This window comes from Paramacrobiotus metropolitanus, unplaced genomic scaffold (assembly GCF_019649055.1).
Source record: "Paramacrobiotus metropolitanus isolate TYO unplaced genomic scaffold, Prichtersi_v1.0 Parri_scaffold0000117, whole genome shotgun sequence".
Taxonomy (NCBI): Eukaryota; Metazoa; Tardigrada; class Eutardigrada; order Parachela; family Macrobiotidae; genus Paramacrobiotus; species Paramacrobiotus metropolitanus.
In genome coordinates, this window is record NW_026570337.1 from 66,598 (window position 1) to 90,549 (window position 23,952).

Here is a 23,952-nt window from a genome sequence, read left to right on the forward strand (position 1 = left end):
GTTTTCACCTGGATAGCCACGGCATTATATCGCCACAGCGAATTATTCCGTACAAAGAGCCAATTAGTGACGGCAAGATGGCTGACGTAGGGAACAACCTCCTCTTGTCAACAACCATCTAGTTTTGTTCTTGCAGTTATAGCGGTAACACACATCCAGATGACCGCGTTTGTAACTCACTTAGCCTTTCTATACTGATTATACTGAACAACATTACAGTATTTCGGGAAAATCTTGAGGGCATATTTTGAACGTTAACAAACTGGGTGCGGACAAGGAATTAACCGTTTTCCTTTGCAGCTCAAACAGGGCGTACACTACTCTGACAGGGAATGACGCTGGAGTCCTGGACGTTAGCGCGGCATACAGATACAATTAAATTTTAAAGCGGATGAATGTTGTCTTAAGCGGTTCACCATGTGTGACTACCTGTTCTGAACAGCTTGCCACCAGCGTAGCATGACGACATATTATCGAAAGCTGCCCATGTTATTTCTAACCCTGATTTTATTTTTGTTTCTTAGGTTAATCTTAAGCATTCTTAGGTATTCTGAGGTTTCTTAGGTCTTACTTCTTAGGTTTTCTTAGGACGGCGTTCTAATAAATTAGGCCTGCGATCTGGTCTCTTTTCGGGTAATCGTAATCATAGCTGCTTCGTGAAGTTGCATCCTTTTTCAACCTGTACAGTCGCAAGTCCCGTCGAAGCGCTAAATAAACAATTCGAATTGAGACGCTTTAAACGCATCGTTTTAATATGTTCCGTCAAACAGAAAATCGTGGCGTTTGTTAACAGGGAAAACTGGCGTAACTGAAACCGGTTATGTTTATTTACGGCAGCTTTACAAGACTAAAACAGTCAACAGATACGGTGTCCCCGGGCCATTTAACCAGTTAAAGGTCATGGGTCAGAAGACGTGTCGCTTCCGGACGATATTCCACATCTTCTTGAACAACCACGCACTTTGCCCGGTGTGGAAGAAGTACATAGCGGGATAGGCGTCCACCGGGTCGGCCCGCTCCAGATCCTGCACGGTGAGGCCGCTGAACTGCTTGGGCAGCTGGTACAGCATCACGTCCCCGATGACGTTCGGCAGCACCCCCGTGATGTACGTGTCGTCCACCCAGAAGGTGCGCACGTGCAGCGCCGCCCGGTACAGCGCCCCGACAAGATCCCGGGTCAGGAAGTAGCCGGCGCCCGAGCAATACGCCGGGTAGAACTTCCCCGGGAATTCCCCCGGTGCCACGAACCATTTGCCCTTGTAGCGGGGGACGTCGGCGATCTCGTTCAAGTGGTAGCAGAAGACGGAGCGGTGCGGGACGCCGTTGGGGAAGGTGCGCGTCATCCCGGTGAGGAGCCGGATAGAGTTGGGCAGGTCGAAGACCACGTCGTCGTCCACTTTGAGGAGGAAGCGGTAGCGGAGGTGGGAGCAGTGCAGGGTCATGTACTTGAACAGGCCCACCTGCTTCAGCGTCATGTTCTTGTAGGCCTCTTCGAAGTCCTCCTGGACGATGTCTCCGAAGCTGTCGCTTTCCTCACGCAACTGTAAACGGATACAGTTATCCCGGCGCATGATCAATTATTTCATTTTACCGCCTGGGTTATGTACAAGCTACCTCTACTAGCTTAAATCGCCGGTACGTACTACGTGATTACTACCGGTAATGTATTGTACACTACCGAAATGCTGCTTGGCTTATAAGCTGTACATGACAAAAAAGCCTGCACTGATTGATATTACTCAAAATGACCGACGATTTAATCATAAAAAGATTGCAAAAATTAACATGGCCAGTACCACTAAATCGGAAAGACTTGGAGATCGTGGATGCTTAACGTTGAACAATGTTGACAATTAATGTACTCGTATTTACATGTACATGCAAAAAGGCAATAAATTATAGTCGCATCTGTTAGATACATTTAATATTAAAGTCGTAAAATTAACGAGCTTTGAGCACCCGGGTGATAAACGTGAATGCCTAGTCATGAAATACACCAATCGTCTGCCATAAAGGAAATTATTTACGACCATTTATTAATTGCAACATGTAACGATAAACGTTATTTGCTAGTACCGATAATTTCCTCACCATACTGGTATTATGTACGTATCTCATCACTCAATCTAATTCATACCGATGTATCAAACGGCTGTACCAGGTTGTATTGTACATGATTTAACGTGCTGTATACGAATGCAACGGCTGCCATCCGGACGTAGGCAGTGCCGGTGTAATACCGGTATTTACTGTACTATTGGTACTGGTACGTAAATATTGTTGATACCGGTTAAACTGGCATTGATATTAACATCAAATTCATAACGTCTCTTGTACTGCGGCACGCTGCTGCACTTGCCTTCCGGGCTTCCGATGGCGGCGCACTGGAGTTGCGCGCAACAAAGAATATCAGCTTCATCCCGTATTTCTGCAGGATCTTCCGGTGGCCCCATGTGTCGCGAATCTGTCAGTGAAAAAAAAGGGGAAACAGACTCACAATCTGTATGCACAAGCATCGAAAAGATGCATCTGTTTTACCAACGCCCGTGATACTAATTCGTACACCTACAATATTTCCAGTATATACAATAAAAATTCATGGAATTGCAATATTTGTGATAATATTTTGGGAAAACTGTATTATTGAAGGAACGGAAGCGCATAAAAAATGGTGTAGAATTATCTGCACGAACCAGAATGCGATTGTCGAAGCTGCGTTGCGAGGAGTGCACCGCCACCACGGCAAAGTATTCGCCGGTGTCCGAACGGTTGCAGATGCGCTGCGGATCACCGAGGAGGTAGGGATAATCGTGCGGCGTTATCACATCCTCTGTCAAGGACAAATAACTCACTTTACGTAATTCACAGTACGAATCTCTTAGTACATAATTCATTAGTGAACCCGCAAATAATTAAATATTATCAAAGAATTTATAGAGTGACTAATTCGTTTCGACAAACTACTGATAATTAATTGTTAATAAACGAGTACATTGTATTTATATGTACTTCTCTGTTTAGTTTTTGCCTGTCGATCGCTCATTACCAAAGCAATACTAAATAATACTGTGTTGCATGTGAATTATGGATTTCAGAACTAAACAGTTCCTAGCAATAAATTTAACTTATTCAGTATATATATTTAAAGATTTCAAAAGAATAGGATACAATGCGCGGTGATTAATATACGTAACATAATTTTTTAGGCAGTTAATGGAAGTTAATTAAACATATCTTACCGTTGTAAGAAAATGACAGCTGAGTTTCTAGCTGTAAATGCAAACGGCGCGGAAAGTAATGAGCATAGAAAAGCGGATTATTATCGCGGATATTCGAGAAGCGCAGACAGCCGTCCAACTCCCAGAAGTTGGCTTTGGAACGCTCCGCCGGGGTGCTGGCTACAAACAGGTAACTCTTAATATTTTATTTTAATAAGACATATTTTAGTAATATTTTTAATATTTATTTTATTGTTTTATCTTAATATTATATTTTAATAAGACCGGCTAACTACTGGGGAAGTTAATTATTATACGAGTATTACCAATTGGCAATTAATTATTATACGGAGTTTATACCAAATTAATTAGTGTGCGTATATACGTATATATATGTATTATGTGCGTATGTTTCTGTAAACACATACGTTTCGCCAATAGGCGTTCCTCGTTATGCATATGCTGTCCGAAGATCACCTGCCGGTACAACCGGCACCTCCGCTTATTTTGATTGAGCGTCCGCGCAAAATGCAGCGCCAGCGGGGCGTCCCGCGAGTGCGCATCGGGGACGGTGTCCAGCCGCACGATATCCCCGGTCTCGGCGGTCTCACGGGCCAACGCGGCCACAGCGGAGCTATTCTCACCCAGTCCGCCGAATAGGAACACTACGTCCATGTTGCAGGAGCGGCCCTGCTCTCTCTCCCGCTCCCCCACGCGCCCCCGTATCACGTCGCGCACCCCGCGCGCCCCCACGCTGGTCCGCATCACCACCAGGTAGTTGGCGATGCGCCGCTCCTCGCCTTCGCAGCCCTCCCACCCCGCCTCGTCACCTCCGAGATCGGGGCCGGGCCGGCGCGTTAGGAAGAGACTGGACCACAGGAAGACCAGCGCGGCCACCAGGACGAAGCGCCATTCCGTCAGCCGGCGCCAGCGGAGGCCGGGCATCGCGATTCCCGCCACACACGATTACCACAGTGATCCGTGTAAACGTACGATTTAGTGAACCATAACTGATTTAATGAGCCATTCGCGGTTTCGCCACAACAGCAACACAGATCAACTTCAGCAGTGTCCCTCAGGGGTGGTATAACGCTTCTCATCGATGACGTAAATTTGTCCGTACATCATTAAATAATAACCGGCATATATACGCATCCAGAATCAAATTCCCGGTTAATTATTTTTCCACAGATCCCTTTAATATAACGCTGAATGGATGTTGTACAATATTACTTAATGTCAAGGCAAGGTCGCTGCTAATCCGTTAGCAATATTAATCCGCAACATCATTTTGTTTGTGTACACGTGTGTGTGCGTGCGTTGAAAAGAAGCTGAACGTGATTATTTTTACACGGAGCAGAACGTTACCGGCAAATGTTAGTTCGAATTCTGAGCAGCAGCGGAGAAAAGAAGACAAGCGGAATGTCGGCGAGGTGAATGTGCGAAAATCTGCCCGCGAGATACGTAGAATACGGTGGCGCTTCCGTACATGTACCGAGCCGGTACAATCATTTTTATGTACAGCAGTCGTACTGTACATGGCCCAAGCACAGTACATAAACTGATATTATCAGAATACTGAGAATATAATTACACGAACTGCTCTCTATGTACTTGTCTGAGATCCTTGCAAGCTTCATGACGATGTCATGCAATATTAATTTTTTCTTCATGTGGGATGTGGGGAAAATTTGCTAGGGATCGAAGGTGTTTAACAAATCAGGTGCAAAACTATTAATTAGTTGCAAAATTTGCTAATTAACCCAGGAAAACCGGGTACTAGAAGGGATGGGACTATAGTTTTGAAAATTGGTAATTTGGGATAAAAAAATTCAATTAAGAAAAAAATATTTTTTTCAGAATTTTAGCTACCATAGGTCAAGCAGGAGATGACCATGTCGAGCTAACACGCTTGGGAACCATGTTGCTCCGACATGTTATTTATTGCCGTTTATAACAGGCGATAGAAAAATCGCACAGAATATGCAAATCGCTTAAACGATAGGTCTCAACGAGTACTTGAACACAGGAGCATTACGATGGTCATCAAGATGACCAGTGGTCAAGGAAAATTTAGAAACGAAAAAATCCTAATATGCACCACTACATAAGCGCTACTTCGATACTTCGCAACAGTTGGTCACTTCTGCTCTACGGTTTGGACAATTGGTCACTTGACCTATTGTTGACCACAGTCCTGTTGACGCCTACACAGTGGAAGTAATACTATTCCCTGTTGTGCAACCGAACACTATAGCAGAGATTGCTAGCAGGAAGCATAGACAACATATTCTCAAAGTGTTGTACGAGTGACCAGTTGTGCAAAAACGAGGGTATCGCGCAGCAGGGTCAATAAAGCCCTGCCAAAAAGCCTACTCGTACAATCTAACTTACGTTTAAACTTTATAGAAAACAACAAATGCTCGTATTTACAAAGGAGGGCAGTTCTGTTAGTCGACTTGTGGTGGTAGGCTAGCCGACTCCCTAAGCATCACGAATTATCCAAATTGTGTGGGAGTGATTGATTATACTTTGCACTGTCTATGTCGGCACCGCTGCTAAATAATGCTTAGTTGCATAAACGGAGGCTGCCTTTACTCCCAAAAGCTCTCTTCCGTTATACCGACCGCTTTGCGCAGACTGGTTTCCAAAGGTTACAAGCGCTCATGAACCGGAAGGTTCAAATGTTTTTGATGCTCAATTAGCGAAGTGTAGACACGAGATTAATAATTTTTGCAAGATTTCACACTCATTAATACAGTTTAACTCCGATATAATCTGCAAAGAATATACGATTTTTCTCTGGAACAAATAGCTGGAATAGCTGGTAGGTTACAGTATGTACATGGCAATAACGGCGTTCCATACGCAAGCAGTTACACTGCAAAATCTTTTGAATTCTGATTGTTCCGGGTAGTACGGGTCATAGCAATTTCAGAGCTACTCACAGCGGTCATTACTCAACTTGTTTGCCTTTTCTTCACATTAATTTTAATTGCGTTTAGTCAAAAATTACGTTTTTCGAATTTCCGGTCATTGCTGACCAATGGTCACTTTACTGACCACTATGTACAAGTCAGTTAATACAGCTTTTTTTTAGCTTTATTTTGATTGTTTACTGTGTCTTGTAGGACGCTTCTGTCAATTAATATGAACTTTTGACACTTATTAATACAATAGTACCGTGCCCAACCGTGTCATAACCGACATGGGATTTTCAAGTGACCAGTACTGGCCAGTGGGCGTTAATTTTCGGAACTTTGCTTCATGTTTTTATAAAACTCCGCAATTAGTTCTCCCGTGATTTTTTTGGTAATTATCTGATGTGGGGGTGGCTGTACAGACAAGCAGGACCTCCGGGAGCCCAGCTAGGTCAGTTTTGTTCATGTTTGGTCACCCTCTTTACCTTCCGGATATGACCCAGCTTACGGTTATATATTTTAAACTGTCGTCTAACATAACTTCTTTGAAACAAAACCAATAGAAACAACCTATGATCATAACAACGGACTACAGAGAAGACGTCCTCTACCATGTCGGTCTAACACGCATAGTGTGGAACGGGTTAATTAGGAGCAAAATGTGCGGATTATGCAGCATGAAATCGTTACGAATATTTATACGCAGCTCAGCATACTGTAGTTTTAACGGGCTGATGTGCGATCTAAATTCTGAATGTTTATGGGGGCACGAATTATAAAATCGAGCTCATGAGCTTGGTTTTATAATTCAGCAACTAATTCTCCATCTTACCAATGCGCGCGGCGTTATCAGTAAATCTGTCTAACTCACAAATCAGTGCGTGAGTTTTTGCGCACTCGAGCGTTTTGACCTAAGTACAATGTCGCATCTGAATCTCAATACGTGGTAAGTTTGACAGTTTCTATAACTGTATAACAAAGTTTTGTTCTGATAAGACTAAGGAGGACAAATCCACGGGCGCGAGCCCGTGGAAAGGATTTGGAAAGGAAATTGCCATGGAATTCCATGGAATCCGTGGATTTACGGAAATCCAAACGGATTTCCGTAAATCCAAGGATTTCGTAGTTTTCGTTGGAATACCGTTATTTAACTACCTACTTACATAACTATGAAGAAAAAATCATTTCAATTAACTTCAACTGTTAAATTACTGCGCATTCGTCGTTAGAAACTTCATTTATACGCGTATGATGGGAACATAAGGCGCGAATATGTCTTATCATAAGACATATTCGCGCCTTATGTTCCCATCATACGCGTACATATACATCCAACGTGCATTTCGATCCGCCCAAAAAAATAAGATTAATAACCGCAAGGTAGTACGAGTTTAATTATCCACATACAAAGGTACAAACTACATTACGTACTCATTACGTACATTACGTTTTTTCATACCGTTTTCTCGTGTTCATTCTTTTCCTTTTCTCAGGGTATTCTTAGGCTTCTTAGGTTTCTTAGGTAACCTAAGAAAACCTAAGAAATCTAAGAATAACCTAAGAAACCTAAGAATACCATTTGAAAAGGAAAAGAATAAACACAAAAAAACGTAATCCAAGTTTAATGACCCAAGTTAAGTGATCCAAATTAAGTAATCCAACTTATGTAATCCAAGTTAAGAGATCCAAGTCCAAGTTTGAGAAATCCGAATCCAAGTTTGAGTAATCCAACTCCGAATCCGAATCCAAGGTTCAGCGCGGGCCTTTTGTATTACATCATTCGTTGATCAATTCAGTCTTTAGTTACAGTAATGAAAATGCTCTTGTAGATCTTTGCCAACATGGTCGAGATCGATACACGTACATCCGTGGCAGGACCGCTGCGCATAGTCCCCGCCCACATCCTTATATCTAGTCCGCCGATGTGTGGAAAGCGTTGCCGGACAGTGTTAAAATTGCGAAACCGCGTTAGCTAATCGAACCGTCCCGAGAATACAGACGTATGTATTGTACCAACATAAGCACCAGCACACAGCGGGTTGATTGCGCCGATGTCTTGCACGTACGATTCCGCTGGCTTGATTGTGCGAGCAGCATCCATGTTCCTAGTGCAGTCAACCGCCTGCAGCGTACCTGCGCACATAGATAATACTCGGAAGCGATGCTTCAGCAGTCCCGCCGGATCACTTTCCGGTACAGCGACAGAATGTGCAGCTGGTTAATCTTAACGCCTCAATAAAGGCTGTGATGGTGATGGGGCATAACTTTAGACTGCTCCAGCAGCTCGAGTTTTGTGACGTCGAGGACAATTACATTTTAATCAAATGCCCAGTTTCAAAAATCTGCCTTGAAACATCAAATGATTCGATGTTTTGGGGCATATTTTAAAACTGAGCGGTCCAGCCTGGAACACATCCGCAGACCCGGCTGTATCGAGACGTGTTAAAGGAATACAAGGAATACTATACCAGAAAATATCAGGCTCACGATACGGTGGCTTGTATCGTCATCCGGATAATTTTTCGGCATATTACAAACTTTCGTCATACCGGCAGCCGACGTTTTCCACTCGGGATTGGTGCTAACCTGTACGTAGCAGAGTGGAAGTATTTCCACTTGCAGCCGCCACCTTCGGAGCAGCATGTGTTTATCTTCTCCGGCTGCCAACCGGGGATGATGAAACAGTGCTGTTCCGATCGGCTTTGGAGTCGTACAAACGCAAAATCGAACAGCTGCGAGTTGGAACCGAGGAGACACTGGATGGAGAAAATGAGAGAGGAGAGCCACGGGACCTCGAAGAAGCACTGGATGGAGAATGTGAATTCGCCTTCTCCATTCGGTGGTGAATTCACCTTCGACGCAGCCGAGCCACAGCACGGAATTTCTTCAATCATGTTAATTCGCGATTCATGGAGCGGCTGTGGGACAATTTTGCAACCATCCTAATTGCAGGTAACATTAAAAACGGAAGTAATTGCTCTGTAGGCCGCTCAGCAACGTAACTGGGTCTTGGTGAAGCTCGATCCTTGCGCTGTTCTGGTAAAGTGATCCCAATTTTGCAATATCAGGATATGTCATGTGATCTCTCTTTGACGATTGTTGGGAAAATCGCGGCGATGTGGTCTCGTGTGACACATCCGAAATAGAATTCTCTGGCACATCTGGAGGACATCTGATTTCATGTGCGGAACAGCATTTATTTATGGGCCTTCCTTTGTATATTCGATGCGGCTCAAGCAGCAATTTGTGCGTGTAATCCTATCGCCCTTATGATAAGGCCACTCGCACCAATTGCTGCTCGAGACATCACCTGATTTCAAACTGAAAAGAATATTTTCTGGTTTTTTTATACGAAAGTGCTATGCGCCAGGAAAATTCTTGGCGCATAGTCAATTTGCTATGCGCCAGGAAATTTCCCGCAAAAGTAAAATTTGGTTGTTTTTAAGTTGTCAATATCACTTTACGAAGTCTAACTGTAACCAAAACGTCTGATTGCGACTACAGTCCGTTTCTTTATCACTACTTCGAAAATCGCTTTTTAATACAGTCACAAACGGTGCTGGTAGGAAGTTTTATCAGCTGTAATGTTTAGATCATATGCGCGGTAATTTCAGCTGTTAAAACTTTACTTCACACCGTTAATACGGCATATCGTTATTTTTGTTAAGACGGACTTTCTCCGGGACGTTTCTGTGCTTTTAAATTGCATCGATCTCTTTGGCGGAAACACACACCTAATTTTTTGCGGCTCGGTCTTTGTGTGATTATTCATTGGTGAAAGTAAATTAATATGCCGGCGTAGGGGTTTACTTTTACCAGCTTTGCCACTCGTGTAACAGGGCAGCCCAGCAAAAGAGATTTTTTGGGCGGGAATTCAGCACTTCCCTTGGGCGGTGAATGCAGCCGTACTGGATGAAGTAACATTTGTTTGTGCCTTTTTTCAACTTATCTTGCTTTCAAAGAAAGCAACGACGCGACGCTCATTTCCAAACATTTGATGCATCTGCTTCATATATGTACACGCCTTCATGTAATTTTTAAGCTCGTTCTAATGGTAAGACTTTAACTGCATTGCAGCGCTGGCTCTTGAACACTATCTTCCGTTGTAGTGAGATATGATATGCACAAAAACAAATGAGGAACTACAATGGACTTCATAAATGTGGTTACACTTAAAGCCGATAGCGCTATGCATACGGGTGGCTATGCGTAACCACATTTAAGAAGTCCACTGTAAGAACAAATCTTTCGTGGTGAAGTAAGAAAATCGTGTACGAATTTTTTCCGATTTTCAGAACAGCTGAAATACCACTGTGCTGCTAATACAATGTTGAAAACACAGTTGTTGCCGATACTGTAGTTCTTAGTTTTTTCGTAAACATTGAGTTCTTGGAAATTGTAGTTTGTACTTTTCGTAATGAATCTTATGTTTTACTAGGCTGGAATGTTAAACGTGCATTCACAAAATTGAAAATATCAGGTTATTAACAACTAACCAATAAATTTTGATTTTTGGCGGCGAATTTCCGGGCGCATAGCAAAACGACTATGCGCCAGGAATTTTTCCTGGCGCATAGAAAATTGACTATGCGCCATGAAATTTCCTGGCGCATAGAAGTGACCTTTTTTATATCTGATGTGTCCCAGGTCGCCCGTTGCGTGTGTGATCTTTTCGCAAGGGCGTTGAAAAGTTCCAACTGCGAGCGCGTTTTTTCGCAGTTTTGGTTCGGCACTCGGCACTACAAATGGTACGACTTCTATGGCTAACTAACAAAGTTATTCACGCTCCTTAACCCTCCAGCGGGCGGTACCCGAAGGAGTGCGAGTTTCCTTATGAAAATCGAGATTTCCCGATAAAAAAATTCAATTAAGATAGGGAATTTTTTGTGAGCTTGTGTTGACCATAGGTCAGCGGTGGTGACTATGTAGCCTGCCAACACCAATGCCCATGGACGGTCTACAGCATAAAAAGGAATAATTTTGTAAGAATAGGACGACCAGGAACTACGCAAAAGCGCTAACTTTATTAAATAGCACAAAAAAAGTACTTTAAAAAACGATTATAGAAGTGGTCAAGCAATTGACCACTGGTCAGCAAAAAATTAAAAACTACCAAAACTCGTTTTTATGTATTTTGACCACTACTACATGTATAAAACACAAAAACAAGCGAATCTAACAATATTCTTTCCCAAACTTTTATTACGCTTCCATACTTCGAAAAATTAGTTATATGGGCTCCCTGCACAATACTTTCAGATATACGGGCTCCCGGGCGCTATCGGCAACCGGTCTTGTGCGCAGTTACGTAACTACACAACAGTTTTGCAGCCGTTGATTTTGTTAGTGGATAAAAATTATGAAAATTCAGTTTTCTTGGACGAAATCAGTTTATTTATCTGTGCAAACGCAGATTTTATGTTGTGTACTGAAAATTTGAGACTTATTATTTACAAGCCTTACCTTTTAACTCGGTAAATGGATCGTGAAGAGGCAATTTTGTCTGCTGTACGATCCGTTCAAGAGGGCATTTTATCGCGGAATGCTGCTGCCAAGCGTTATAACGTTCCCCGCGCGACTCTCTACAACCGACTACAAGGACGTGGGCAACACAAGCGTGGATGTTGGAGAAAGAAGTTCACGGACGGAGAGGAGCAGTATCTGGCCAACTTTCTGCTGCACTGCGCCGACATCGGTGTTCCTTTGAACAAACCATGTGTCCGGAAGCTTGTCACCAGCATGGCCACGGAAAAAGGTAAACAGATGCTACCACTTGCTGTAATTACTCATCGTTTCAAACAATGTACTGTTTTCTGGTGAAATAAAAATTAATTGTTGTTAAAACAACAAAATTTTATCGTGAATACGATTGATTTTGTTGTTGTAGGAATGGTCGCTAAGTTTAGTGACGGCTGGCTCTCATCGTTTCTGCGGAGATATCCCGACTTATCGCGTCGCATTACGCACGGTGTCAACAGGAAAAAGGCCAGAGAATGGACTGCCGAGAACTGTGAGGGGTGGGTGACTCTGCTGAGTGAACTACATATAGAGGGATGGCTGGACGATCCAGCTGCAATTTGGAATTTAGATGAGAGTGGATTTTCTACAGCCGAGAAAGTCGATTTCGTATTCGCTCGAAAGGGGACGAAGAACGTTTTATCCTATTACGATGGAAACGATAAAGAGGTGATTACCGTGTTAGCTGGAGGCAACGCTGCGGGAACCATTCTACGTCCTCTCATCTTATACGATGGAAAAATGCACATAGCGTCTCGTTATCGTGGGACACAGGACCGGTGCTGGCTGGGTGTCAACCATTCTGGCGTAATGGACACCGATGTCTTCTTGGAGTATTTCGAAAAAGAGGTCCTTCCGCGGTTGACTGCTCCAAAGGTATTTAATAATAATTTTTTATTATGATATTGCTAGCAAGTGTATTGTTGTATATTATAATGTTATAATTTTTTGTTTATCATTTCGTATTTTTGTTTGTTTTTAGAACTTGATTATGTTGGACGGTCATAGTTCCCATGTCTACAACGAGAAGTTTCTGCTGCTTTGCGCAAATTCCAAACAAAATATTCGGGTGGTAATATTTCCTGCTGGTCAGACATGCCGAACCCAACCGCTCGATTTAAGAGTCTTTGGTCCCGTAAAACGTTGCTGGAAAAATGTGCTCCGCGAAAAGAATTTGACTGTCAGTGCAGACGAGGTAAATTTTTATTTTTATTAATCTTTAATAAAGTGTTAGCATTTTCAGTCGTACAAATAATGTATTTTGTGTTAATAGGTTTCCAAACAGAACTTTGCCCTGGAGCTTATGGATAAGTGGGAGGATTTTAATATGCCAGCCAACATTCAGTCCGGTTTCCGTGAAGCTGGCATTTATCCTTTTGATCCCGCGATTGTGTGCAAAGATTTTCCCGGGACGGTGCCGTCAGTTCCCTCAGTGACAGCGATGAAGCCCAGTGATGTGTACGCAAAAGAGTTTGAAGAGGTTCGCACTGCTTATCGCAAAATTCACCCATTTTCGGATAACCAAATTGAGCAATTTCTGGAAAAAAGCAAGCAAGTTCTGGACGGTGTTATTCCAGCAGTATCCCCAAAGCGAGCAGCAGTCGAGTTTAAAGACAAATTATGCGGCGACAAACCAGAGAAACGACGATACGCGAAGGACTCTAGGTTATGCACTGTTAAAGGCGCTATCGCAACGGAATCTGCATTTCTGGATGCCTTAAAAGATCGGAACGACAAAAAACGTCGCCCGCTCAAAAATGTCACCAATTCCAAGAAAAAATAATTTGTTTGGAAACTGGTTGTTTTTGATTTTTTGGTTGTTTTCGTTGGTAAATTTCGTCGTTGTGATCAAAAGAATATTTTGTTTTAATTTCTGGTAGTGTCAGTTGAGCGGGCATTTTTAATTAGCCGGGAGCCCATATATCTGAAAGTATGGTGCAGGGAGCCCATATAATTAATTTTTCGAAGTATGGCATTTTACGTAGTACTCTTTATGTATTTTATCACTGCAATTGGTGCACTTCTGGCACGCCAAGCGGCCTTTGCATGGTCCGCGCATGCAGTTTTTTGGGTGCGGCCGCAGTTGCCAGTGTCGGGAAAGCGACGTGGATGGTCCAGCTGCAGTGGTGATTGTTGCCAAATCATACAGGCTAGCCCTTTTTCGAATGCGTTTACGGCCGGCCGGGAATGCACAAGCAGCCAGCCGCAAAGGTCGAAATTGACTGTGTGCTCATAACAGTTTCCAATAGCTGTAATTTGCAGTCGTCCAAGCTGGTCGAAACTCAAAATTTGCATGTTTTTTCAAAACCTCGCGGCGCCATCGCTATACTTGCACAAGCGATGCATCGCAATCGTAGGTGGAAATGCGACAGAGTGCAGTGTGGTGCTGCCATTTAGCAGAGTTTCCTTGAACATTTTGTTGTCGGGAAATGTTGTTACCTTGTACAGCATTGTTTGCTCTTTTGCCGACCGCCCAGGGTGTTGGTCAAAAGAGCGTTTTTTGCCAGCTTGCGACAACCGGAACCGCGTAGCGCATGTTTTTAGTACGAACCGGCGGTAACTTGATCCAATTACATAATGAAAATCATTTGTCGAAATTGCACCCGCCCATGTATTCGCGACCCTTCATGGGCATTGTTGTCAGCAGGCTACGCAAGTTTTTGACGGACTGTGGTCATCTATGGTTCAACTTATAGAATCGATATTAGGCATTTTGAATAAAGCGTTGTCAATTGTACCTTGTTGATTTATCTCCGGTTTGTTTGTTCATCCGCTAATTAGTTAAGTAGCACGATTAACGGCAGCTTGAAAAGTTCCAAATTAGCTATTTTCGCGCACCTGTCGGTCTTAACTAACTTGAGACACAAGTTGAAATTATGTTTACACTGTTGCTTTAAAGTCCCATGTTACTTATTACATTAAGAGATAACGAATAACTGTTGCCGATCGCTGGGGGAAAAATCTCAAACACCTTGTAGCCTCCTGACACCAATGCCCGTCAACGGGTTAAGTCACCTAATGGCCACACGAAGTATCAAAAGTAATTTTTTTATTAACCATCATGCGACGGGCTAGCACTAAACCCTTGATTCTTGATAAAATTTCTTCCTCGGCCGAGCATTGTGGATTATTAGGTTCTTTAGTAGCGGAATCCGGTTACAAGCAACATGTTCGGTCATTGGCAGCAGAGCCATGAGCATGTTCGCACCCTGATTCGTACAGGTGTTCTTTTCCGGCAAGGTACGAATTTCTTAACCGAAATTCTCCTCATGCCAATAAACGATACTTACACCGTGTATGCATGGTACATTACATACAGTACTCGCATTTTTTAAGCTTCGCATGGAATTTTAAATACTGCGCGGTACAGGGCACCGTGTGCAGTCACAACGGCTTTCCCATACAAGAATCCGTTGGTCACTTGGTAACAACACCAATAACTGCAGCCTTTCGCGTAGAGAGTGGCCATGTATCAAGTTAGCAACTAATAATATGTTAAATCTTGAAGCAGCCTATTTTAATTTTCGTATGAATATTTATTAAGCGGAACTGTTGGTAAGAACGGGCCACAGTCAATCCACTGGATTTTTGTTTCGTCTTTTAAGCTTTGAGATAATAAAGCGCGGCAACACAATGAATTGTTACTTTACTTTGCACTATCCATTTTCATAATTCAGTATTAAAATACCCGATCGCTCCCTACTAATTTTGTGATACTTATTTGTTAAGAAGAACTGTTGTAAGAACGGGCGGTAGTCGTTCCACTTGATTTCTGTTTCGGCATTTAAGCCTTGAGATGATAATAATGTGCGGTAATGCAGTGCGTGTACTACCTTCAGATACAGTCCCATCTTGCGCTGGCTGGGAGTCTGGGACTAACTTTTCATTGGATTGTGTTTAGGTTAAAAACAGAAAATAAATAAAATAAGTAAATCATAGCAATATCATCGTCATATGACCAGGTTAAAGCTAACCATCGTAATCAGACTAAATAAATAAATTATTATCAAGCATACACGATCATTCGCTCCTAATTTTGTGATGTACATGAAACAAATTTAGGTACTTTTTTTGTTACCTTGTGTATTTTTGTTTCCAGGTACTGTATTTATTAAATACGCGTAATTATTAAACAACTTCATCGGTGAATAATTAATATTATCGCGAAAGTTTTACGCACGGACAAGAAGAGCACGTTACAGAAGGCGGATACAGCCACCACTTAACAACCTATACGCAGCGTTTACTGTAAAAAGAAGCAATAGAACTCTCTCTGTACAAGTGCAAAATCCTTTTGCAGAACAAGAAAAAGAACAACTTGGCGTGCCGCATTAATCGCGAACACTCGTGGAATGTTTTCTGTGGACATGGAATGGCGGGGATCACGGGGAATTCACGGAGCGGCAAGTGTGGAGGTTAACAGCGGCGCGCGCTTTGGACAGCTTTAATTTCACTCCCATGAATTCACTCTGCAACCGGCAAAAATTAACGTTTGATACGCGATACAAAAGTCACCTTTAATAAAATTCCTTGTTCGTCGCATTTATAATTTATTTAATTTATTTTCTACTACTTGAGTAATTTAGTTTTAAATGTATAATTTTATTGTATAAAGTCTTTGGTGGATTTGTGCTAACCTGGTCGAGATCGATGCATCCGTGGAAGGACGGCTGCGCGTCATCCCCGCCCACATCGTCATAATCCAGTCCGCCGATGTAAAAGGCGTTACTTGACAGTGTCAGCCGTGAGAAAGCCCCGTTGTACAATATTTCCTGCCGGTCGGCCCCGTCCCCGCCACTCTCCACGATTAACTGCAGGTAGCGGCCGCTGCGCAGGACGCTGACTGTGTACCACACTCCGGGCTGCAGTGGCGTTTGTGTTCTATGAAAATCAATTTTTAGTGATTTAGTTTCATCGTCTTAATTTAAAAATAATTTTTTGTTTTCAGTGTCCTAATAACAAATTAATTTTTAGTTCATGTATTCCACTGTCCTAATTAGTTTTTCATTTTTTTATTCAATCAAATAAAGGGGAGGGACATACCGCGCTAAAGAGTATCCCTCGCCGAGATCCACCGCCACCTGCAGGTGGCCCGCGGCTAGACGGATTTGTAATGCGTCGGAGAAGGCGCTGCGCCGCTGCCGCCCCATGTGCAGCAGTACGCCGCTCTCCACATCCGCTGGCCGGAAGGAGACGCGCAGTTCTGTGGAGGCCTCCAGAGAGATGTTGCGGGAGAGATCGTACAACAGGTAGGATGTCCCGTTGAACATGGGCAGTTGGCTGTCCAAATCTATATTCCACCCGGCAGTTTAACTTAAATTCTATTTATTAAAACGTGAATGTTTACCGATTTCGCAACGGGCGCCCACGTACGGCACTACGCAGTCGCACCGGGGACTGTTGTCTTCGTCCGCGATGCACTGGCCGTCGTGTAGACACTGCACACCATCGCAGGCGTCCGTTATGCAGCGTTCTGCAAAGGTCACATATTAGATTACTGAGAAAAGATATAGTTAATAAGAAGGACGCACCAAGGTTGATGCCGGCAATGATGGTACCGTAGGGCAGCGGCTCCAACGGAAAGGTCTTCCCGTTGCTCTCCAGACTGAGCAGGCAGCCCACAAAGCCGCTGCGCGACACCAGAGCGTCGTGCGGCAGCCCGTCCATATCGGGCAGCCCGCCCAGGTAAATGTTCTCCGTGGCTTTCAGCCGTTCATCCAGTAATTCCTACGAGATGACTTTGTATTTCCGCCGGAAGTAAAGAACGTATTGCCTGTTACCTGTACGACGGTGGCAATCTTGTTCTCGTTGGATACTCGCAGGAAGAAGAGGTTCTTCCGACGGCCGACATGTACCGGCACACTGTCGCCCAACGGTACCTGCAAGCAAGCGAAAAAATAATTTAAATTTTATAGCTCAACATAATTTTACACCGTAACACTGAAGTACAGCATAATTATATAGATAAGTACGTATAATTAATACCATATACATACATATCCAAATAAACGCGACAGTAATTATGTCAATGACTCAATGCATGCCAATATCACATTATATAAGTACCCATATATGCTACATACATACAGTTATACAGTATTACAGTTGATACAAATTACATTTAGGAAAACTTAATTTACACAATATAATTACGAAAAAATATGGAAGTTTGTAAGCAATGTAGAACTCATAGATATTATACAGGATACTTTATAGATAAACAAATAAACACGATATATTGCATTATTTACCCATATTGTAAAGAATAATACTACTTTGTACATAAGTGCGCATTTATTATACAGCCCTGCTCCGCCACACGCGGGCAGTTGCACAAAATAAATTAAAAAATACTTCTGTGCGCCGTTTAGTTGTCTCATTTGCACTTTTCTGGTGTAACTTTTTGTTGCGGATTCAAAGATCCCAAAACTGAGATCTTTTGAAGTGTCCGTAGCGAGCCAAGCCGTGTTTAATGGGAGGGGGTAGCGGCCGTTTTTTAGATGCTTATACTAGCCTTCATAGCAATTTCAGCAACCGATTTTCTTGGGTTGACCTTTTTGTAAATTATTGACACACCCAAAAGGTGACTGTTACGGGTTAACAAAAGTACCTTGCGCAATCAGTGCTCGAGGTGAACCCAAAACAAGATCTGTCTCCCACAGACTTGTATGGTTAACGGAACCTTCTGAAGAATGAGGATGCCAGGAGAACTAAGAGTTGTAGAGATGATGTTAAGGATTAAACGGAAGTTGGGAAGGGACCAATAGAAAGCTACGCTGCCCTTTGCTTGCTTTCATTCGTCTAGGATTTTTAAAATATTATTGATCAGACACAGATATTTCTTGATAAGCAACCTGATTTTTTCGAAAAAAATTAAAGTATAACTTTTGCTCTCATTCCCTGCTCTTTCGCTTCTTGCTTAGAAACATATTTTAGAAAGTTGCTATAGACCAAGGACTATCATGCAAAAATAAAGTTTAAATGATACACTTCAACATTCGAAGTCAGGGGAATTTTATTACTGCCCGCGTGTGGCGGAGCAGGGCTGTATCTGCACATACATAAAGATTCGTTATATACCTAACAGTATATGTTATGCGAATCATTTTTACAATAATTTTTACAAGATATGCACAACTTTATGGCATATGCTTACTTTAAAACGGCTCTGCAAATTGACCGACTGCTGTCGCATACGCATCCGCAGCGTCACGTATCCCTCCACTAATTCAAGAAGGATAAAATTCCGATCGGCCAGCAGCGTCTCGCCCGAGTAGAAGATGAGCCCGTTCTCCGTGGCCGCCCGCAGCTGCAGCCGCAGATCCAGCCGGTAGTCCCAGTCGGTCGACAGCGGGAGGACGGCGTAGGAGTCGCCGGTAAAACGCGGCTTATTTATAACCACATCTGCAATCAACATTCCTATGCAGATAAAACGGGAGAATATCAAGCGTTACGTACGTTGCTCGCAGTGTTGTCCGGCGCGGCCCAACGGACACAGACACCGGTAGCCGTGGACCCGGTCAACGGCGCACACGCCGCCGGCCACACACACAATACTGGCACAGGGGGAGCTGCTGCTGCTGGCCGGCGCGGGCGCAGCGTCAACGTGGAGGGAATCCGGAATCGGGAGGCTATTGCGCAATGAGCTGGCGGACGGCGTATCCGCCTGACTGACGAGATCTGCGGGAATTTAAATAACCAATAAGGATAAATGTCAAGTTCATCAAGCAGCGGAATTACCGAGACAAGCGTAGCCGTTGTGCGCCAGCTGGAATCCGTCGCGGCAGGAGCATTCGTACGTGCGCGGACTGTGGTTGGTGCAGACGTGCTCGCATGGATTGCTGACGTCCTCGCATTGCCCTGCAATCAAACGAAACAAGCAATAAATACGCGGCTAATCAACACCGACGCCGGCATTAAGCGCCGTCGATAGCAATTAATGCCGTTGAAGTGATGAGCATTACGAGCGCGGCCGGAAGGGCTCCCCAACGGCGGCCGATGAATATTTATGAGGAAGCCGGCAAATTGCTTATATGAGTATGTTGCGCGATCATATCGGCCGAAATCGATGCTAAATCAGTCGTGAGGCCGGGCTATAGCGTCGGGATATCAGCAATCGGCGGAGAGCGATTTATGAATATTTGTATATTTATTCCGCACGAGGGATTCCGCTCGGCCGATCCCGGAATACATATGCAGATGTGTCTCTCGGCGATCGATACACGGGGAAGATGAGTCGAGGGAGCCCACTTCCGCCGCTAATGGACAACCGCCCGGCCCACGCCAATGATCAGGGGAAATTTGCGTAAAACGCACAAGATTACGCGAATTTATGTATGCGGGCGTCTTGCTAATGCACCGGCCGTCTTCCGCATTTTAATTTGTTAGAAAATTATTTCTCCAATCTTCCGCAAAAAAATGCATTTTTACGCGAATTCTGTTTGCTCAAATAATGATTACATGAATTTATTTTCAGGCGCTCTGAGATTATCACCGATGTATTACATCGGTGATTTTCCGCAGTTTAATTTCTTGGAATAATATTTTTTAATCGCCCGCATATATAAAAAGCCGGTTGTGTGATTTATTTGCTAAATTAATCAGTGCATAGTAAACATAATAATAAAGCTGCTTATTGTAAAAGCTTATGTAAACTTCAGGCAAAGTGTTTATCGGATAAAGAGAGTTTAGCGCAGCCCTGGCGTATTTTTAATTAAGCCAGTATTTTCCATTACGCCGCTTCCTGGCCGGCTTCCGATGAAAGTTCCGTTTGAGCCGGTGGTGCAGCGGAAATGGCGCTGTAGTGGAGGAGGCGTGCTGGGCTGGATGAGGGAAATATTGGCCCGCGCCGAGAGGCTGTAATTGCGCCTCTCAGGCTGGCCCAGAGGATCCTCTAACCCAACGATCAAACCCATCGTGCCTGTAATTATAACCATCTCCGCACCGGCCACTGGTCGTCATAACTTAAGGCTGTCCTCGCTGCATAACAAGCCTGATTAAATAAACAGCCCCGATGATGACAGCGTCCAGTCCGCACTTGACCAGACCCGCGTTGTGATTATCCACTATTCACTCTGTTTTATCGATCGCGAAGTTAATGCGATTGTAAAGAAACCTCGTGCGGGTGTGTATATATATGTAGATAGGTCGAAAATGCAATTGCCGGACGTTGTCACTTATCTGCTGTGTGCAGAAGCGTTTTAGGAAGAAAGTGGGGCTTGTTTAACACGCATCATATGCCAGCACTTAAGCCGCGCTTTATCCGCGGTCCACAATTTACTGCGCGGACGAATTAGAACACCACGCATTACCCATGCAGATTTTCCAGTCTTAGCCTGGATTTCGGGAGATTGCCCTGCGATCAATAAACAGACCTACGAACTATCCAGAAAGGTCAAGTCTGTTTCCGGTCGTATTCCAGAATTTTTGCTAGCAAGTTGTGTAGAAAATTCGCTGGGTGATCGATACAAATAAAGTGTGTGTCGGCATAAATGACGGTACTGTCGGAAGTGCGAGTGTGTTGATCTTCCCGTGGAGAGGCCCTAATGGGGCGCTATTGAGCCGCGGCGGACAAAGCGCCGCGAATTAAAGATAAACACGGTGTGCGCCCTACATTCCGGCAGCGTCAACACTTCTCCAACAAAACTGTGTACACTTGCACAAAAAAATTATGCATCTGCCGAACCGGCGCTTCTTTTGTCTGCGCCAGCCGTCTGCTGAGGAAACTTCATCCCGGGATGAAACCGGGATGAAAAAAAGAAGTAACAAACCCTGCCTTATTGCTGCGTATACATGCACAGAAATTCTGCGCATCTGCCAAACATGCGCTTCTTTTCTGTGTCCGACCGTTCGCTTGGGAAACTTCATCCCTGGAAGAAAGCGGGAAGAAAAAAAGGAACAAACGCTGCCTTATTGTTGCGTACATTTGCACAAAAAAATACGCCCCTTGTGAATAAGAGCCTTTTTTATTTGTCTGGTTGTTTGCTGGGGAAACTTTATCCCAGGATAAACACAGGGGTGAAAAAGGGAAGAAACGCTGGAGTATTGTTGTGTGCATTTTGGCGCGACGCATCAATCAAAGTGACCTGCAACTGCCAGGGCAGTTGATGTGTCTGCGTGCCGTACAGTCCATTCTGGCGTTAATTTAGTCCGTTTCACGCCTCATCTCGTCCAGGATCATCCCGGATTACGTTCATCCCGTACACGCTGTACAACTCGCAGCAGCACAGCCACTTTACCCGGCTTGACACACTTTCGGGCTCAGTCTGCCTGTGCTCTTTCCGGCTCTGTCAATAGTCCCGGCTTCATCGTCTGTCAGCATTGGAAATTAGCGATTAAACGCTGCATGTTGACCGGATTGTACAAGAATACAACCGGTGCAAATTGTGTAAAAGGTACATTCAATTTCCCCCAAAGCAAACACACCGTGATTCACCGGTGTAAAACTGCTAGAACATCGGCTGATGTCGTAACAATTTTGAAGCAGTGTTTCGGAACATTAACCGGTGGAACGGAACGCGCGTTGCGAAGCGGAATGGACGATGTATAAGCAGCCTTAATCAAGCCATTTATATACAGCTCACTCGAGCGTCGGCGTTCCGCGTAGGCAGCGCCCGCATATATCAATTCGCCGGCTTTATCAGCCAAAAATATTTGATCAGCATGTATTTCACTTGTCACAGCCAATTACATTATGCACTCCATTCAAGCGCACACTATTATGTATTCCGCGTTTTTCCCAGAAATTCCGTTGCATGACGCAACTGAAAAGGAAAAAAAGGAGAAGAAAATTGCGGATGACAGTGAACAGCGGTGGTAATGCGGGGAGCCATCAGCTGCCAGGGAATATTAACACTTTAACGACGGCTTGCATCATCCATCACTGATAACCCAGTTTGATGAGTTTTATCAGCTGCGCACCGTCATTCTTTCTCCAGCAACGTCTTTCGCTGTTTTCCCTTCGTAATTGTCTTAGCCAGGCACCGCACTCCGCCGCTCGATCGATAAATCATTTTTTCCCCGGCGCGGATCCGCCGCACTGTGTACACGTTGTTGATTAAGTGCGCTGGAGACGAGTGAGAGAGTGCGGGAGCGGATCAATTGTATGTGTAATGCCGCATGTAAGTTTCCGCATAATCGCCTTCATGCGCCGGCTCAATTATTGGATTAGCACACATACTGCGCCGGCCAGGAATATCGCCACGATGACAGGTGAATGCCGGTGCTTTAATGAGGGAACGCCGCGGGAGAGCAGGGAGCGCAGGATCGGAGGGGCGGCTACGTGTCACCAGATGCCGGCTAATTACAGCGCCCGCTGCTGCGTAGAAGCGGCAATCAGCCTGATTACGACTCGGATTAATGCGGCCAATATATCGGACTACAGTCTTCCTCGCTGCCCATCGATCGCATCGAATAAATAGCCCCTGGCCAAGCCCGTCCCGATCAATGCAATCCCTTAATGCATTTTCAACATACACTCTACTAAAATGTCTACTCCCTAATAATCCATTTTCCCTGCACTTTGCCTGCACTTTAACCACGCCGTATTTTTCATTAGGCGTAATCAGCGCAGAACACACTAAAGGTTTCTGATTAGCGCCTATAAGGCTGCTTGACAATTAGGTGCTGGTAAGAAAGAGCCGAGCGTGTCGCTACTTGACCCATATTGGCAAGACGGATCAAGAGAGCTTGTTGCCGGGCGCTTCCTTCCTTCCTCTCCAGTTGTACTTTATACACACACTACACCCTAATCCTTCCTACCTTGAAAGGCCGCCTCGAATACCGGCTCCGTGTCCAGCGCCCGGACGCCGCAGAGCCACACAATCCACAGCCGGTAAATAACATCCATCGTGGCGAACGTTCATCAACAATCCACCGCTACATCCCGCGTTCCGAGAAAAGCGAGCTTAGCACGCCGTCTCATCGCTGCAATTAGTCTGCTGAAGAAAGGCGCGTAGCGTGCGGGAAAGGAAATAAATATTGCTTGCGCTTAGTGCTGCGCGTAAATGAGCAATTGTCGTGACAGCCGATGAATATCCGCGCAGCCGTGTGGGAGTTGTTGTGTGCTGTATAGATAAAACAGCGCGGTATATATCGCGCGTGGGTGCGGAAATGAACCGGGAGCGAGTGTATACGTGAGTCAGCGGCGCTGGAATGGCTGTGTTGGCTGGATCAGTCTGTCAAGCAGTCCGGTTACGCAGTGGAAAGGGTGGCGTGGCATCTGCGCCCGCAGCCAGAAGAATATATACCCCGACTGAGTGTGCACAATGCCCCGCCTGTGCTCTGTGTGGCCGTTG

General features: G+C 44.4%; 3 protein-coding genes across 3 annotated transcripts; 1 reads left to right on the forward strand and 2 right to left on the reverse strand.

Annotated features, from left to right (window-relative positions):
• Window positions 1-784: 784 nt before the first annotated feature.
• On the reverse strand, window positions 785-4,599 carry LOC129598175 (uncharacterized). The gene is made up of 5 exons (XM_055495951.1): window positions 3,647-4,599; window positions 3,240-3,398; window positions 2,694-2,830; window positions 2,360-2,464; window positions 785-1,541 (listed from the first exon to the last, which is right to left on the reverse strand). The coding sequence occupies exons 1-5, from the start codon at window positions 4,161-4,163 to the stop codon at window positions 906-908; spliced, it is 1,554 nt and encodes a 517-aa protein (XP_055351926.1). The 5' UTR covers window positions 4,164-4,599; the 3' UTR covers window positions 785-905.
• Window positions 4,600-11,371: 6,772 nt separating this feature from the next.
• Window positions 11,372-13,607, forward strand: LOC129598178 (uncharacterized). Its single transcript, XM_055495953.1, has 4 exons — window positions 11,372-11,894; window positions 12,027-12,532; window positions 12,639-12,851; window positions 12,930-13,607. The coding sequence occupies exons 1-4, from the start codon at window positions 11,618-11,620 to the stop codon at window positions 13,437-13,439; spliced, it is 1,506 nt and encodes a 501-aa protein (XP_055351928.1). The 5' UTR covers window positions 11,372-11,617; the 3' UTR covers window positions 13,440-13,607.
• Window positions 13,608-15,758: 2,151 nt separating this feature from the next.
• On the reverse strand, window positions 15,759-23,880 carry LOC129598177 (pikachurin-like). The gene is made up of 10 exons (XM_055495952.1): window positions 23,417-23,880; window positions 19,397-19,516; window positions 19,115-19,336; window positions 18,813-19,060; window positions 17,437-17,535; window positions 17,188-17,383; window positions 17,004-17,129; window positions 16,700-16,946; window positions 16,294-16,537; window positions 15,759-16,125 (listed from the first exon to the last, which is right to left on the reverse strand). Exons 1-10 carry the CDS (start codon window positions 23,502-23,504, stop codon window positions 16,039-16,041), a joined length of 1,677 nt encoding a protein of 558 aa, XP_055351927.1. The 5' UTR covers window positions 23,505-23,880; the 3' UTR covers window positions 15,759-16,038.
• Between the last annotated feature and the right edge of the window lie 72 nt (window positions 23,881-23,952).

Excerpts from the sequence above, each read along its gene's own strand:
- LOC129598177 (XM_055495952.1), bottom strand. The coding sequence starts at position 23,504 with ATGGATGTTATTTACCGGCTGTGGATTGTGTGGCTCTGCGGCGTCCGG. Across the intron at positions 17,384-17,436 it reads AGATTGCCACCGTCGTACAG|GAATTACTGGATGAACGGCT; the intron begins GTAACAGGCAAT and ends GTCATCTCGTAG. Across the intron at positions 16,538-16,699 it reads GAGGGATACTCTTTAGCGCG|AACACAAACGCCACTGCAGC; the intron begins GTATGTCCCTCC and ends TGATTTTCATAG.
- LOC129598178 (XM_055495953.1), top strand. The coding sequence starts at position 11,618 with ATGGATCGTGAAGAGGCAATTTTGTCTGCTGTACGATCCGTTCAAGAG. Across the intron at positions 12,533-12,638 it reads CGCGGTTGACTGCTCCAAAG|AACTTGATTATGTTGGACGG; the intron begins GTATTTAATAAT and ends GTTTGTTTTTAG. Across the intron at positions 12,852-12,929 it reads TGACTGTCAGTGCAGACGAG|GTTTCCAAACAGAACTTTGC; the intron begins GTAAATTTTTAT and ends TTGTGTTAATAG.
- LOC129598175 (XM_055495951.1), bottom strand. The coding sequence starts at position 4,163 with ATGCCCGGCCTCCGCTGGCGCCGGCTGACGGAATGGCGCTTCGTCCTG. Across the intron at positions 3,399-3,646 it reads GGAACGCCTATTGGCGAAAC|CCAGCACCCCGGCGGAGCGT; the intron begins GTATGTGTTTAC and ends ACCTGTTTGTAG. Across the intron at positions 2,465-2,693 it reads GCTTCGACAATCGCATTCTG|ATTCGCGACACATGGGGCCA; the intron begins GTTCGTGCAGAT and ends TTTCACTGACAG.